Raw genomic sequence first — 16761 nt, 5'->3', positions numbered from 1 at the left:
TTCCATGGGCAGCATCCAAACTGTGGTCTTTGTTGGGGGGGGGGGGTGGTGACATAACAGAAAGCAATAATGCTTGCCTCAGATCAGGTTTTGTTTTTTTTTTTTTGCGGTACGCGGGCCTCTCACCGTTGTGGCCTCCCCCATTGCGGAGCACGGGCTCCGGACGCGCAGGCTCAGCGGCCATGGCTCACGGGTCCAGCCGCTCTGCGGCATGCGGGATCCTCCCGGACCGGGGCACGAACCCGCGTCCCCTGCATCGGCAGGCGGACTCTCATCCACTGCACCACCAGGGAAGCCCTCAGATCAGGTTTTCAAAGTACTTTGTGGCCCTTTGATAAAGGACCCTGTTTACTACTGTAGTTTTTTCTTAGTGTAAGTTTCTCTTTTTTCCCTCCAGATACTAACGTTTCCTAGTGATTCTTAAATTGATTGCATTCTTGTTTGGTTCATTGACCTGAACTTCCAGTGTTCTCCACAGAATTCTTTTTGCTGTAATAGAAATTAAATGTAGCCTGGTTTAATGTGCCTTCTTTTCTGAAGATGCTTCTTGCTGGGGCAGTAAGAATTGCTGATAAAATAGAATCTGGGAAAACCTCAGTGGTGGTGCACTGCAGCGACGGTTGGGACCGAACATCCCAGCTGACGTCTCTGGCCATGCTGATGTTGGACAGTTATTACCGCACCATTAAAGGATTCGAGGCTCTCATAGAAAAGGAGTGGATAAGCTTTGGACATAGGTTTGCACTGGTAAGTTGAGACAGTGAGGTGCACGCTTCATTATTTTGCTATATCATATGCATATTTGTATCACACATCACACACACACACACACACAGGAGACGGCTTTGTGCTCTGTGTGAGACCTGAATTGCCATAAGAGAATGCCATGGACCTCAGCATTGTATGTTCCTGGCAGGGCAATCTTTTTTTTTTTTCCACGTAGGTATGCCTTTATTTTTGTAAAGAATTAAGGTAAAATTCATATAACATAGAATTAACCATCTTAAAGTATATAGTTCCACGGCATTTAGTGCATTCAGTGTTGTGCAACCACCATCTCTATCTAGTTCCAAAACATTTCATCACCCCCAAAAGGACACCCTGTACACATTAAGTAGTCACGCCTCATTTCCCTCTTCCCACCAGCCCCTGGCGACCACTAATGTGCTTTCCATCTCCCTGACATAAGTGGACTCACACAATATTTGTCTCGCTGAGACAGGCTTATTTCACTAAGCACAATGTTCTCAAGGTTTATGCATCTTATAGAACCTATCAAATTTTATCAGTAATTCCTTTTCATGGCTGAGTGGTATTCCATTGTGTGGATATACTGCATTTTGTTTATCCATTCACCTGTTGGTGGACACTTGGGTTATTTCCATCTGTTGGTGATTGTGAATAATGCTGCTGTGAACATTGGTGTACCAGATTTTGCCATACAAAGTACCATAAGACTGGGTGGCTTAAACAACAGAAATTTATTGTCTCATCATTCTGGAGGCTGGAAGTCCAAGATCAAGGTTCTGACAGGGTTGGTTTCTCCTGATGGCTCTCTCCTTGGCTTGCAGACGGCTGCCTTCTTGCTGTGTCCTCACGTGGCCTTTCCTCTGTGCACACACATCCCTGGTGTCTCTCTGTGTCCAGACTTCCTCTTCTTATAAGAACATGAGTCAGACTGGAACAGCCTCATTTCAACTTAGGGCCTTTAAGGATGTGATTCTCTCCCAATGCACTCACATTCTGTGGTACTGAGGGTTAGGACTTCAACAGTGCTGGACACACAGTGGTGCTCAGTTACGTGTATCCTCCAGTTTTAATCTTCTAGTGACCTTGCGAGGCAGATGCTACCATGGATAGATGGGGAAACTGAGTATGAGCTATCTGCCAAGGTCACCCAGCTATTGAGGGTACAGCCAACCTTCAGGCAGGGGTTTCAAGCCTGCAGTCACTCACCCACTGGGTCTGTCTACTATTCCTTCCCTCGAGTTTCTGTGGATGAGCTCCTACCTGAAGCCAGTTTCTCTCCTTCCCCACCTGTCCCGTCATCCGGCTCATGGGTGGTTCCTGCCTCCATCTCCCCTCTCCCCTTGATCGTTTCCATTGATAGAAACGTGCTGTTACTTATCCCACCCTAAAACCCAACCCTCTTGACTGTACTTCCCCCTCCAGGTGTCACCCTGAACATCTGCTCCCCACTACAACAAATCTGCACAAAACTAGTCTGTTCTGGCTCTCACTGTTTCTCTCCTTCTGGTCTCTCTTGAACCCGCTTCAGCCAGGCTTCCTCCTCACGCCCCTGCACCTTCGCCCTGCCACTGCTCTTGTCACAGTCACCAATGGCTGCCACTCTGCCAAGTGCTTCTCCTATTTGGCCTGAGCATTTGATACTGGTCATTGCTCCCTTCTTCTGCAAACACTTTCTTCCCTTGGCTTCTAGGTGGCTGCAACCTTCTGAATTTCCTCCTACCTTCTGGTCCTCCCTCTCTCCCCAACTTCTTTTTTTTTTTTTTAACACCTTTACTGGAGTATAATTGCTTACAATGGTGTGTTGGCTTCTGCTGTATCACAAAGTGATTCAGTTATACATATAAAAACATCCCCACGTCTCCTCCCTCTTGCGTCTCCCTCCCTCCCACCCTACCTATCCCACCCCTCTAGGTGGTCACAAAGCACCGAGCTGACCTTCCTGTGCTATGCGGCTGCTTCCCACCAGCTATCGATTTTACATTTGGTAGTGTATATATCTCCATGCCACTCTCTCACTTCGTCCCAGCTTACCCTTCCCCCTCCTCGTGTCCTCAAGTCCATTCTCTACCTCTGTCCTGAGGTTCTTCAGAAGCATTATTATTATTATTATTTTTAGATTCCATATATATGTGTTAGCATGTGGTATTTGTTTTTCTGACTTACTTCACTCTGTACAACAGACTCTAGGTCCATCCACCTCACTACAAATAACTCAATTTCACTTCTTTTCATGGCTGAGTAATATTCCATTGAATATATGTGCCACATCTTCTTTATCCATTCATCTGTTGATGGACACTTCAGTTGCTTCCATGTCCTGGCTATTGTTAACAGTGCTGCAGTGAACATTGTGGTACATGACTCTTTTTGAATGATGGTTTTCTCAGGGTATGTGCCCAGTAGTGGGATTGCTGGGTCGTAGCGTAGTTCCATTTTTAGTCTTTTAAGGAAGCTCCATACTGCTCTCTATAGTGGTTCTATCAATTTACATTCCCACCAACAGTGCAGGAGGGTTCCCTTTTCTCCACACCCTCTCCAGCATTTACTGTTTCTAGATTTTTTGATGATGGCCATTCTGACCAGTGTGAGATGATACCTCATTGTAGTTTTGATTTGCATTTCTCTGATGATTAGTGATCTTGAGCATCCTTTCACGTGTTTGTTGGCAATCTGTATATCTTCTTTGGAGAAATGTATCTTTAGGTCTTCAGTCCATTTTTGGATTGGGTTGTTTGCATTTTTGCTACTGAGCTGCATGAGCTGCTTGTATATTTTGGAGATTAATCCTTTGTCAGTTGCTTCGTTTGCAAATAGTTTCTCCCATTCTGAGGGTTGTCTTTTGGTCTTGTTTATGGTTTCCTTTGCTGTGCAAAAGCTTTGAAGTTTCATTAGGTCCCATTTGTTTATTTTTGGTTTTATTGCCATTTCTCTGGGAGGTGGGTCAAAAAGGATCTTGCTGTGATTTATGTCATAGAGTGTTCTGCCTATGTCTTCCTCTAAGAGTTTGATAGTGTCTGGCCTTACATTTAGGTTTCAATCCATTCTGAGTTTATTTTTGTGTATGGTGTTAGGGAGTGTTCTAATTTCATTCTTTTACATGTAGCTGTCCAGTTTTCCCAGCACCACTTATTGAAGAGGCTGTCTTTTCTCCATTGTATATTCTTGCCTCCTTTATCAAAGATAAGGTGACCATATGTGTGTGGGTTTATCTCTGGGCTTTCTATCCTGTTCCATTGATCTATATTTCTGTTTTTGTGCCAGTGCCATGCTGTCTTGATTATTGTAACTTTGTAGTATAGTCTGAAGTCAGGGAGCCTGATTCCTCCAGATTGCTTTCTCAAGATTGCTTTGGCTATTCGGGGTCTTTTGTGTTTCCATACAAATTGTGAAATTTTTTGTTCTAGTTCTGTGAAAAGCGCCAGTGGTAGTTTGATAGGGATTGCTTTGGGTAGTAGAGTCATTTTCACAATGTTGATTCTTCCCATCCAAGAACATGGTATATCTCTCCATCTCTTTGTATCATCTTTAATTAATTTCATCAGTGTATTATAGTTTTCTGCATACAGGGCTTTTGTCTCCTTAGGTAGGTTTATTCCTAGATATTTTATTCTTTTTGTTGCAATGGTAAATGGGAGTGTTTCCTTAATTTCTCTTTCAGATTTTTCATCATTAGTGTATAGGAATGCTAGAGATTTCTGTGCGTTAATTTTGTATCCTGCTACTTTACCGAATTCATTGATTAGCTCTAGCAGTTTTCTGGTAGCATCTTTAGGATTCTCTGTGTATAGTATCATGTCATCTGCAAACAGTGACAGCTTTACTTCTTCTTTTCTGATTTGGGTTCCATTTATTTCTTTTTCTTCTCTGATTGCTGTGGCTAAAACTTCCAAAACTATGTTGAATAATAGTGGTGAGAGTGGGCAACCTTGTTTTGTTCCTGATCTTAGTGGAAATGCTTTCAGTTTTTCACCACTGAGGATGATGTTGGCTGTGGGTTTGTCGTATATGGCCTTTATTATGTTGAGGTGAGTTCCCTCTGTGTCTACTTTCTGAAGGGTTTTTATCATAAATATGTGTTGAATTTTGTCGAAAGCTTTCTCTGCACCTATTGAGATGATCATATGGTTTTTCTCCTTCAGTTTGTTAATATGGTGTATCACGTTGATTGATTTGCGTATATTGAAGAATCCTTGCATTCCTGGGATAAACCCCACTTGATCATGGTGTATGATCCTTTTAATGTGCTGTTCGATTCTGTTTGCTAGTATTTTGTTGAGGATTTTTGCGTCTATGTTCATCAGTGATATTGGCCTGTAGTTTTCTTTCTTTGTGACATCTTTTTCTGGTTTTGGTATCAGGGTGATGGTGGCCTTGTAGAATGAGTTTGGGAGTGTTCCTCCCTCTGCTATATTTGGAAGAGTTTGAGAAGGATAGGTGTTAGCTCTTCTCTAAATGTTTGATAGAATTCGCCTGGGAAACCCCCTGGTCCTGGGCTTGTGTTTGTTGGAAGATTTTCAATCACAGTTTCAATTTCAGTGCTTCTGATTAGTCTGTTAATATTTTGTTTCTTCCTGGTTCAGTCTCAGAAGGTTGTGCATTTCTAAGAATTTGTCCATTTCTTCCAGGTTGTCCATTTTATTGGCATAGAGTTGCTTGTAGTAATCTCTAGCCAGACCCTGTTTACTTATGGACATTTAAGTTACTATTTCCATTCTTTTGCTGTTAGAAATAATATCACAACAGTAACTTCCTCACTTCCCCAGTTGCTCTTGGTTTAATTTGTTTGTGGTCATATTTATTTTCAAATTTGATGTAAGGTTAAAGAAGAATGAGATTTTTGTGTTTAGCTAACGACGTAGGTTTAGAAAGGTCAGGGGGTAGTGCTCAGATCAGTCCCAGGAAGAAACTGCACCATCAGAGCCACCTCGTTGGCATTGCTCCTGACAACTTCCAGTTGATCTTTCGGCTGGCAGCTTGCATGGCAGGGTGCTTTCAGAAACCGATCTTGAGAAACAGCATTATAATTTCTGTAAGGAAGTCACTGAGGGCCATACATGACGCAGAGTCCTTGCTTTGAGTTCAGAGGAGAAATCTCTGTCGCATTTCTATTTGATGGATGGTGTGAATTCCGTAATTGACTCTTTTAGCAACTTAAAGCCCACAACTGATTGATTCTATGGCACACCTTTAGCAAGTAAGTGCACAGGACTTGATGGCATGTCTTTTATGTACTAAGCTTATTCTTGGTTCCGTCTGGTGAGGTTTTTCCCCAACACGTCCCCTTTGTTCCAGTTTTCTCACTTAATCTTTTATTATCTTGTTGGAGGTGCTTTGCGAATTGCCTCGGTATCCACTGGTGATTGGTTACAGGACACCCCCCCTCCCCCCAGCAAATACCAAAATCTGGGGCGCTTAAGTCTCCTCATATAAAATGGCGTTAGTATTTGTATAGAGCCTACGCACATCCTCCTGTGTACTTTAAATTATCTCTAGATTATTTATAATACCTAATACAATGTCAATGCTATGTAGGTAGTTGTTGGCACTCTGCTAATTCAAGTTTTGTGTTTTGGAACTTTTCCCCCAGCGTTTTTGATCCATGCTTAGTTGAATCTGTGGATGTGCAGCCTGCAGATAGGGAGGGCCGACTATGTTTCATGAGAAATGAATAAAAATATTTTATTTATCTCTTCATAGCGTGGTGTCTACTTCATAGGTACTCAATACATGTTGAATAAACGAGTGTTGCTAATTGTTTAACAGGATATGAGGAACTTGCGACTTGCTTATAAACAGGAAGAACAGAGTAAACTAGGGATATTTGAAAACCTCAACAAACATGCATTTCCTCTTTCCAATGGGCAGGTACGTACACCAAAATAAATCTTTTTATGTGTGGGTCTAAATGCCTTCACAGAGGTCTAAAAATTTCATGTTTAACTGTTCTTTCTTCCAGAGGTTTCCTTTATCTGTTTTCTCGCTGTTGGTAACTAATATTAGAATATTTTAAATTTGTCAGTTCTGTGTAGGATGAAGAAAACTGCCAACTTGTTGCTTCAAAATTTACAGATTAAAGTCGGAATCTTAATACATTCAGCTCATAACTGAATGAAAAGCTTTAATAGCGGGCATATGACATAGCAAAGAAATGCTGACATATGTATTTTGTGGTTTTGTATCCAGACACTCTTTGCATTCAACTATAAAGAAAAATTTCCAGTGAATGGATGGAAAATTTATGATCCAGTATCTGAATATAAAAGACAGGTAAAGTGTGTTGCTTATCAATCGGAAAATAATAGGTTGAGCATGTTTTTCCTAAAAGGGTAGAAATGTAGTGGAGAAGAAACCTTTTGAAACAAGTTGTCCATGGGTGTAACTCACTTGGCTTGTGGGTTCTTCAGCTCTGGATGTCCGTTCTCCCCATACCAAACCTTTGGCTATGGCACTGTTTGTTCTTCCTTTTTCCAGAGTGCAAGTGGAGTACAGGGACGGGGGTTGACAAACCAAACCAGCCAGATGGTTTTTATTAGATATTCTGGTAGCAAATTAATGAGTAAGGATCAAAACCAATGGTTTAATTTAGATTTTAAGTATATGGCATGGCTACATCAGTCTGATGAGGTGTTCCTATACCTAGAAGCTCTTTAGTGCATTGTTAGTTTGAAGATATTCCAACAAGACGTTATTTTCATGACATTTACTCTTTGCCTGCACCTTATATTTGGTATGGTGATTTTATATTCCTTATTTTAGACATTTTTAAGAACTTTCTGCTTCTCTAAATGACTTCCATGGGTATTTTTAAGAACAGCACTATGCTCATTTGTTACAGAAAACATGACAAGAAATGCATATGACTGGGATTCAAGTATACAATTTTCATGTTTTAGTATGTTTGGAAATTATGCTTCATTAGGTTTTTTTTTTAATGAATTAGGTAGGAAATGGCTTATATTAAATAAATGTATATTTAAACTTTTAAGTAGCAATGAACAATGAATTACAAATGGATTTTAGTAGAAAATAAGAAATGGGGACTTCCCTAGCAGTCAAGTGGTTAAGACTCCACGCTTCCACTGCAGAGGGCTCGGGTTTGATCCCTGGTCGGGGAACTAAGATCCCACATGCCATGGCCAAAAAAATTAATAAATAAATAAATTTTTGAAAAAAAAGAAAAGAAAAGAAGAAATGGATGTGGTTCATGCTTAGTACCTTTTGAAAGTGTAAAAGTGTGCTCCTCTCCACCCCCTGACTTTCCTCTGACACCCTGCAGGGCTTGCCAAATGAGAGTTGGAAAATATCCAAAGTAAACAGTAATTATGAGCTCTGTGACACCTACCCCGCCATCATTGTCGTGCCAACTAGTGTAAAAGATGACGACCTTTCAAAAGTGGCAGCGTTTCGAGCAAAAGGCAGAATCCCGGTAAGTAATAAACATTGTCATTTAGATATAAATGTATACTGTATTCGATCTAATATGGAAAAAAGCAAGACAGAAAAAAATTAATGAATCATCCTTGAGAAAATGCGTTCTTTCTTAGATACTGAGTGCAAGGCTCTACCTATACTGGAAGGGGCACCATTGCAAAAGTAGACAGCAGCCAGCAGGGGGTGAAGTTTTTTAAACAACTTTGTTGATATATAAAAAAACCTCCATGTGTTTAATGGATACAATCTGATGAGTTTGGATATATGTGTACACCCAGGATTCTATCACCACAGTGGAGCAGGGAGCGAACGATTTTGAGACCCGAGTTTGTGCTCTGGTATAACCCTGAGTCACTTGGCTGCTGGAGGAAAATGGGAGGTTTGGGGGCTTGGCTTTAGATTTCATTAAGAGACTGTATATTTACTTTGTCCTCATATGGCCACGTATGCCACTGTTGAGATCCAAAGGTGTTTTTAAATTAGGAAACAAAATAAAACTAGTCAATCAAATAGAAATGGGGCTTGATGTCAGTCATAGTTTGACTTAGTCTCTGGTTTTCTTAGGATCATAGAATTTTAAAGGTAGACGGGGATTCTTAGAGCTCATTTAGTCAGACTTCTTTCAGCCTGACCCAAACATTGAGTCCCAGGGCCACTATCACGCTGTCCTCAGGCTGACTCCTCCCCTTTGAGGAAAATATGCCGAAGCAGCTGTGCTTGAGAAGAGAACTTGTTTTCACTACCTGGTCATTAGAGCACGTATTATTTTAGGACCGTACTAATATTTATGGCTTTCAAACACTAGGTGTTGTCATGGATTCATCCAGAAAGTCAGGCAACGATTACCCGTTGCAGCCAGCCACTTGTGGGTCCCAATGATAAACGCTGCAAGGAAGATGAGAAGTACTTGCAAACGATAATGGATGCTAATGCGCAGGCTCACAAACTCATCATCTTTGATGCCCGGCAAAACAAGGTCGCCAGCACCAACAAGGTACATTATTGATACTGCTGCAGAAGTTTTTCTTCCGTACTGTTTGTAAATCATCATGCCATTCAAATAGCCCAGTGAAGGTGGACTCTTGCGGTGTAGCCCAGAGCTGGGCCTCCTGGGTCCCTAGCCCTTGGGAATCCTGTCGTCTCATTGCCCCTCCACAATCCTGTCTGCTGAACTAATTAAGTAAAGACCCAGAAAGAGAATGATCGCCTAGAGAATCTAGTAAGTATTTTAATGAAAGGATCATGAGGCCCTTGGAAGTCCCTTTAACCTGTGAACTATGGTGATTGCTTGATTAATTCATATCTGCCTGAAGTTCTGTTAGATTGGAGTCAGCTATGTGAAACAAGGCAGATACACAAAGTTGCCATCCGCACCCAGCTCCCATCTGATCCCCACCAGCTGAAGAGGCCCAGGCTGTGCGGTCAAGCCTCCAGTACCCGCTTTCCAACGGGAAGGGCTCTGAACGGCGTCATTTCTGTTTCCCGCAAATGACTTGCTGAGAGTGTGGTCCTGCAGGCAGGCCTCTGGCAGTCAGAGTCCTGACCCCTCCACAAGGAGTCTCAGGTATGAGGATGGTGGCCACAGCCCTTACCATCTCATGCCTACCTGTAAGGTGATGCTCGGGTAATCAACATGCAATGAGCATGTACTAGGGACAAGGTGCTGGGGGAAACACCAGGACAGACGAGGCTACATGTAGGAGGTGCCAGCTCAGTGTTCCGGGGGAGCTCGTGCCGCTGGGCGAGGCTTCACAGAGGAGGTGGCATTTGAGCTGGCCCTGGGTGATCAGCGGGATGAGACGGGCAGGGCACTCTAGACAGCACGAGACCCCTTCAGCGGTGCGCCAGAGCATGCCATTCATGAGAATGGCAAGAAGGGGGGTGTCTGAGGGTTCCCCCGCCGTGTCCCCCTAAGCAGTGCTTGGGGGGTCTTTGTTTCTCTTGGCAGCTTGTGCCCCTTCTTTGCTCACTGATGATTCCATCGTTGACCACAATCTCCAAAGAGCCAACGTCTTGCGCCCCCCGTCTCACTCTTGGGAGGATCCCTTCCCTCTTACTTCAAAGAGCAAACAAGCCGTCAGGTGCGCCCATGGCCCTTGAGGCACGTGCCTGCCATGGGCCAGGCGCACAAACTGCCCAGCGGCCCCCACCGTGAGGCGGGGTGGCGGGGGGCGTGCAGCGTGCTCCGCGGGAGCGTGGAGGCAGCGTGGTTGTTTGCACCTGACCGTGGGCAGTTACTGCATCTCTCTAGACCACGATCCCCTCATCTGAACTGGGAGCGGCAGCACACCTCCTTCCTGGAGTGGATGTGAAGGTTGCATGGGTGCCTGTCCCAGAGAAAGCTTTCGGGTCAAGTTTGCCGTCTCTGCTACTGACCCGGAGTGGACGGCCCCATTCTCTTGACTCTCATGACGTCTCTGCCCTGGACCACTCCCTCTCTGTACCCTGGCCGGCTCAGCCTCCTTCACTGCTTCCTCTCCCTCTTCCCAACTGGCAGATGGCAGCACGCCTGGAACCCAGTCTGGGGTCCTCTTTTCTCCTTTGCCCAGTCTCGCTGGGCCATCTCCTCCAGTGCCCTGATTCTCAACACTCCCTGTGTGTTCAGTTTGCCACCCAAGTTTCTATCATGCTCTGATCCCTCCTGAGGTCCAGATGGATTTCCATCCCGTCGTCTGGTTGGCATCCCCTCTTGGCTGTCTCCCAGGTAACAAAACCTCAGTGTATCCAGACCAGCCTAAGAGACAGGGTAGTGAGAACCCTCAGCTTTGTGTTCAGTTACATGTGGGGTTTCCTCCCTGCTCTGCCACTTAGTGCTCGATAGAACCCTGAGCAAGTTACTTAACCTCTCCAGAAGCCTCTTCTGTAACAGGGGAGGTGACAGTCTCTCATGTAGAGGGCTGCGTACGGATTGAAATTGGGTGAGGAGAATGCACAGTGCCGGGTGTATCAGTATAGGATGCTGAGAGGCGAGCCCCACCCTGCCCCGGGGTCTGGCCTGGCACTGAGCGGTGGCGTCAGCTACTGAGCCGGGGAAGCTGGGAGAGGACCAGGGTGGGGAGAAAGATGAGCAGCGCGTGAGTTTCCTGAGGTGCTGAACCAGTGACCACAAACTTGGCGGCTTAAAACAGCACACATTTATTCTCGCACAGTTCCGGCATCTGGCAGCACTGTGCTCCTTCTGAAGGCTTCCGGGAAGATCCATTCCCTGCGTTTTTGGGCTTCTGGTGGCTCCTCTGTGCACATGGCTACCGCCCTCCAGTCCCTGCCCCTGTCTTCCCACAGCCTCCCCCTCATTGTGTCTCTGGGTCTTCTCCCCGACTGGAACAAAGAGCTGCTGGCTGGTGGGCGGGGTCGTCTCTCAATGGAGGACCCGATGGTGAGTGGCACTGTATGTTAATTCAGAAGTCCAGACTCCATTATGGAGGGTTTCAAGTCAACTTTCTTCTTGAGAAAGTGAAGATGCAGGCAAGGAATTTCATTTTAACCTGTTGCAGTTGAGGAGCCTGTGTGGGGACAATAAAGCTCTGGAGCTCAGAAAAAGGTCAGGTTGGAGGTCGAGTGGAGGTTGCAGCCTTGGAGGGGAGGGGATGAAGTTACCTAAGGAGCCTGGGCCACGTGAGCGGGGCCAGGCACCAGACCGCCTGAAATGCTGTCTGTGGAGGGTAAGAGAGGAACTCAGTGAAGGAAAGGGTGCTCCAGGTGGTCGGGAGGAGACCGCAGAGAAGAAGGGAGAGGTCCCAGATGCCAGGAGAGGAGGAGTGTCCAGGAGAGAACTAGGGGGAGGGGTGTCTTAGCTTGGACAGCTGTAACTAAATATCATAGGCTGGGTAGCTTATAAACAGCAATATTTATTTCTCAAAGCTCTGGAAGCTGGAAGTCTAAGATCAAGGCACCAGCAGATTCAGTGTGTGGTGAGAGCCCACTTCCTGGCTGTAGACAGCCCCGTTCTTGCTGTGTCCTCACACTGCCAGAGCAGAAAGGGGCAAGCTCTGTGCCGTCTCTTCCGGGAAGGGCACTAATCCCATCGTGAGGCCGCCTCCTTCATCACCTAATCTTTCCCAGAGGCCACACATTCTAACACCATCCCATCGGGAATTCAGGTTTCAACATGGGAATTTCGGGGGATTCAAACGCTCAGTCTGCAACGTCTTGGGGGAGGTGTGTGGACTTCGGAGTCTGAGGGCATGGGAAACCTGTCCTGCCACTTGCTGCCTTTGGCCTTTGGGAGTTGCCAGCCCTTTCTGAGGCTTTGCTTTTCTCACCTGGGAATCCTCCCTGCTGCCTAGGATCGGCATCCCGGCGGGCCTTCACCAGGTGCTGAGCAGCTGGCTTGAAATCACGAACCCCTGAGTCCATCCTTCAGCTGCCTCCGTCCCAAGGGGTGTTAGGCTTTCTTCTCCCTGAGGGTTGAGGATGGCCCTGCCGCCACTGCTGCTATGAGCTGATCCTTGGGGACTTGGGGGCCAGTGGGGAACAGTGTCCAAACATCGCTGGCTTCCCTCTGGAACCCTGCTTTGCCCCCATAGAGAGAGGCCTGGCCAGCAGGTTCGAGTCTTTCAGAACTTTCTGAGCCCCCTCCCCCTGTTCCTGCTGGGGTATAGGTGGGGCCCCTTCTCACCCTCCTTCCCCCTCCTCTGTCTCCAGACCTCCGGGTGCCTGCTCTCTGTCCTAGCACGGAGTAGGTAGGCACTCGTGCCCTTTTTCTCCCATGAGCCCATTTTCTGATTGTCATTTGTCTTGTTTGGGGCTTTAGTAATCGGTTTCCAGGCAACAAACTGGCTTTAACTACATTCTCCTGGTTAACACCAGCCCTGAGCACGCACGCCCTCCATGCTGAAGTGCTTTCTGGGTGTGGGGCCTCTGCCCCAGCCTCAGGTCTCCCTCGGGGTCCCTGTCCAGCTCGGGGCTTTTCGAGGTAGGTGCTGGGAGAGGTTATAATACATCAGTGCCCGAGTATGGGGGGCGTGCTCCGAGCCTTGCACGGATTAGCGTTCATTAAGATCGTTTATTTAGTTAGTATTTAATCCCCACAGTGAGCCCCTGGAGTCTTTCCGGTGAGAAAGCTGGGCGCAGAGAGATGGTGAGGACCCATAGCTACTTGAGTGGCAGACCTGGGATGACGAACCCACGCTCCGTGCCACCAAAGCCTGTGCCTTTAACCCCTCGGCCAGCAGTGTCTTCAGTGGGCACCGAGGATATCGTTTATGAAAACATCATCCTGCCACACAGGCAGGACCAAGCTCTAGGCTGCTTTGGCCACAGTTTGTGCTCAGAGTGTTCTGTTGAGAGAGAGCGCCTCACGTCATCCTGTACCGGCCAGAGGACAGGCGCATCCAGACCCGATGACGACATTCTCTTCTTTCCCCGCCAGTCGTGTTTGCGGCTCCTGAGCTCGAGCAGGTCCTCGGCCCCTGCTCCGCCCCCGGTGGCTGGGCTCCGGTCCCCCGGCATGGCTGTGGCACGGGCTCGGGGCACACCCCCCCACCCCCGCCTCCCTGCCCACCCACCGCAGGCCCACACACGGGCCGCCGAGCAGGACCCCAGGCTCAGGCCCCGGGCCCCAGGCTCCTGCCAGGCTCTCTGCCTCTCCTGGGCCCTCCAGGGGCTGGGTCAGCCCTTTACAACTCTTTCTCTCCTGGATGGCCCTGCCCCACGCCCTTCGTCCTCGACCCTTCTGCACAGAATACACCCAGCCTCAGACGGGAACTGCCCCCCACCCCGTCCCTACCTCCACACCCCGGAAACTAGGGTGGCCTCCCCGCTGCGCCCTCCCCCGACCCCCTGCCAGCTCAGCCCACCCTGCTCTTGTGCCCACTCCTTCCCGTGAAGTCTGTCCCAGCTGTGCAGATAAGCCCTCCCCAGAGTCACCGTCCCCGTCCCCTCGCAGCTGGCTCCACCGTTCCCCTACCCCCGTGCCCGTCTTGGCCTGGACTCTTCACGGTAAGGCCACCGAGTACCTTCTTGTCACGACCTCGCGAGCTTTTGACACAGTGAGTACCGTCTCCTTTTTGAAAGACTCTCTTCCCTTTTCTCTTTATCCTCCAGTCTTTGGCCACTCTCCTCAGTCTCTTTTGCTCTGCATTCCCTAAATGTCGGCCTTCCGCAGGCTCTGGACCTGACTGCTCTCCTCACCGCACACGCCGTCCCTGAGCCCTGGACGCCGTCCCCAGAGCCACCGCCCTGCCCCTCTTCCGTGCTCCAGAGCTCTGCGTCCTGCCCCCGAGACAGTTCCACCACTCAAAGCCCAGGGCTCTGTTCCTCCTCCAGAAACCAGTCCACAGTTTACAGTTCAGTGCCTTCTAGTCTATTCACAGCGTTGTGAGACAGTCACCACTATCTCATTCCAGAACGCTTCCATAGCCCCAGATGGAAACCCTGTGCCCACTGGCAGTCGCCGCCCATCCTCCACTCTCCCCAACCCCTGTCCCCAACACCTGTCAACCACTAATTTACTTCCACGTAGATTTCCTTCTTCTGGACACTTCATATAAATAGAGTCATACACTGTGTGGTTTTATGTGCCTGGCTGCTTTCGCTTGGCGTGATGTTTCTACGGTTCCTCCGTATTGTAGCATGTATCAGTACTCCATGCCTTTGTGTGGCCGAAAAATAGTCCATTTTATGGATACAGCACAGTTTATCCGCTCATTCATTGATGGACATTTGCGTTGCTTCCACCTGATACCTGTTGTGGATATTCCTGCTATGATTTGTTGTGTACAAGTTTTCATGTGAATACCTGATTTTAGTTGTGCAGGAGTTGGAATTTCTGGACCAGATGGTAGTTCCATGTTTAACTTTTTGAGGAACCATCAGACTGTTTTCCACAGAGACTGTACAGTTTAAATTTCTACCAGCAATGTATTAGGGTTTCAGTTTCTCTATATTCTCATAACAGATGTGTCTTGGATGTTGACTTCTGCAAAATATAAGCTAATTGTAGACCAGATTTTATTATGAGATTACCAAGGGGTGAGCCGTATCCCCCTTTTTTGTTACATTTGCATTTTATTTTACTTAAATTACTTAAATAAATCTCACTGTTTGGGATTTACAACTTGTTTTATATAGAAGTTTTGTGGTAGTACAACTTTATTTTTTTAAATATTTATTTATTTATATTTTTGGCTGCGTTGGGTCTTCGTTGCAGCACACGGGCTTTCTCTAGTTGCGGTGAGTGGGGGCTACTCTTTGTTGCAGTGCGTGGGCTTCTCATTGTGGTGGCTGATCTTGTTGCAGAGCACGGGCTCTAAGCGCGTGGGCTTCAGTAGTTGTGGTGCGTGGGTTTCAGTATCTGTGGCACATGGCTCAGTAGTTGTGGCTCGTGGGCTCTAGAGCACAGGCTCAGTAGTTGTGGCGAACAGGCTTACTTGCTCCGCGGCATGTGGGATCTTCCCGGACCAGGGCTCGAACCCGTGTCCGCTGCATTGGCAGGCGGATTCTTAACCACTGCATCACCAGGGAAGTCCACAGTACAACTTTTTTATTCAGATATATGGTAGAGCGTTTTAGAACCCAATTCGCCTTGTGTAAGATCCAGTTGTTAATCGTTTTCAAAACTGATGATGGGTGATGGAAGATTGTTGTGGGTTGAACTGTGTTTCCATTAAAAAAAAAAATGTGTTGAAGCCCTAACTCCTGGCACCTGTGACTGTGGCCCTGATTTGAAATAGGGTCTTTGCAAATGTAATCAAGTTAAGACGAAGTCCTATGGAATTAGGATGGGTCCTAATCCAGTCTGACTGGTGTCCTTATAAGAAGAGATACAGACACAAGGAGAAGGCCATGTGAAGATGGGGCAGAGATTAACGTATCTATAAACCAGAAACACCTGGGGCCACCAGAAGCTGGAAGAGGCAAAGAAGGGTCCTCCCCAAGAGGGTTCTGAGGGAACACGGCCCTGCCAGTACCTTGATTTTGGACTTCCAGCCTCTAGAACTGAGAGGAGAAATTTCTGTCACTTTAAGCCACTCAGATTGTGGTACTCTGTTCCAACAGCCATGGGAAACTCATACAAGGATGTAGGAGGCTTATTATAAACAGATGAGTTTGTCGCTTCTTTAATGGTCTCTATCTGGTTAAAACTAGAAAGAACAGAAAAGTTAACTCAGATGAAGTGACATATATCTTTTGTTTTCACAGGCAAAGGGTGGAGGCTATGAAAGTGAAACTGCATACCCAAACGCAGAACTCGTGTTCCTGGAGATCCACAACATTCACGTGATGAGAGAGTCGCTGCGAAAACTGAAGGAGATCGCGTACCCGGCCATCGAGGAGGCGCGGTGGCTGTCCAACGTGGACGGGACGCACTGGCTGGAGTACATTCGGGTACAGAGGGGGCCCGTCCTTTACGTGCTTTCTGCTTAAGATTTCTCTGCAGCTGGGCCATAAAGCTATCTGTCTGTCTGTCTGTCTGTCTGGGTGGTTTCTTAGCATTGCAGATGAATGCATCTTTGCTGTGTACTTGGGCTTTCATAGTTTCCATGGGCAGCATCCAAACTGTGGTCTTTGTTGGGGGGGGGGGGTTGTGACATAACAGAAAGCAAAAAGTGTTGGTTCGTGTTTGGGTTTGTTTTTTTC

The 16761-nt window shown here is 46.9% G+C and overlaps 2 protein-coding genes across 2 annotated transcripts in view; both read left to right on the top strand.

Moving 5' to 3' along the window:
* Positions 1 to 930, top strand: part of LOC114891614 (myotubularin-related protein 1) — an 11242-nt gene extending 10312 nt beyond the window's left edge. The window contains exon 6 of the mRNA XM_029215817.1: positions 541 to 930. Coding sequence (XP_029071650.1) covers positions 541 to 756 — 216 coding nt within the window. The 3' untranslated portion in view covers positions 757 to 930. The remainder of the gene's footprint in view (positions 1 to 540) is intronic.
* A 5529-nt stretch (positions 931 to 6459) lies between these two features.
* Positions 6460 to 16680, top strand: LOC114891619 (myotubularin-related protein 1-like). Its single transcript, XM_029215830.1, has 5 exons — positions 6460 to 6615; positions 6934 to 7017; positions 8027 to 8176; positions 8987 to 9175; positions 16324 to 16680. Exons 1-5 carry the CDS (start codon positions 6517 to 6519, stop codon positions 16546 to 16548), a joined length of 747 nt encoding a protein of 248 aa, XP_029071663.1. The 5' UTR covers positions 6460 to 6516; the 3' UTR covers positions 16549 to 16680.
* Positions 16681 to 16761: the final 81 nt, after the last annotated feature.

This window comes from Monodon monoceros, unplaced genomic scaffold (genome assembly GCF_005190385.1).
Source record: "Monodon monoceros isolate NGI ecotype Baffin Bay Population unplaced genomic scaffold, NGI_Narwhal_1 Contig8072_ctg1, whole genome shotgun sequence".
Classification (NCBI taxonomy): Eukaryota; Metazoa; Chordata; class Mammalia; order Artiodactyla; family Monodontidae; genus Monodon; species Monodon monoceros.
The sequence above is the reverse complement of the archived record's forward strand: the minus strand, read 5'-3'. Positions and strand labels throughout refer to the sequence as shown.

What these genes read in the sequence shown, in the direction of transcription:
- LOC114891619 (XM_029215830.1), top strand. Translation starts at nt 6,517, where the DNA reads ATGAGGAACTTGCGACTTGCTTATAAACAGGAAGAACAGAGTAAACTA. An exon ending in TATCTGAATATAAAAGACAG is followed by an intron (nt 7,018 to 8,026) that starts GTAAAGTGTGTT and finishes GACACCCTGCAG; the next exon opens with GGCTTGCCAAATGAGAGTTG. An exon ending in GAGCAAAAGGCAGAATCCCG is followed by an intron (nt 8,177 to 8,986) that starts GTAAGTAATAAA and finishes TTCAAACACTAG; the next exon opens with GTGTTGTCATGGATTCATCC.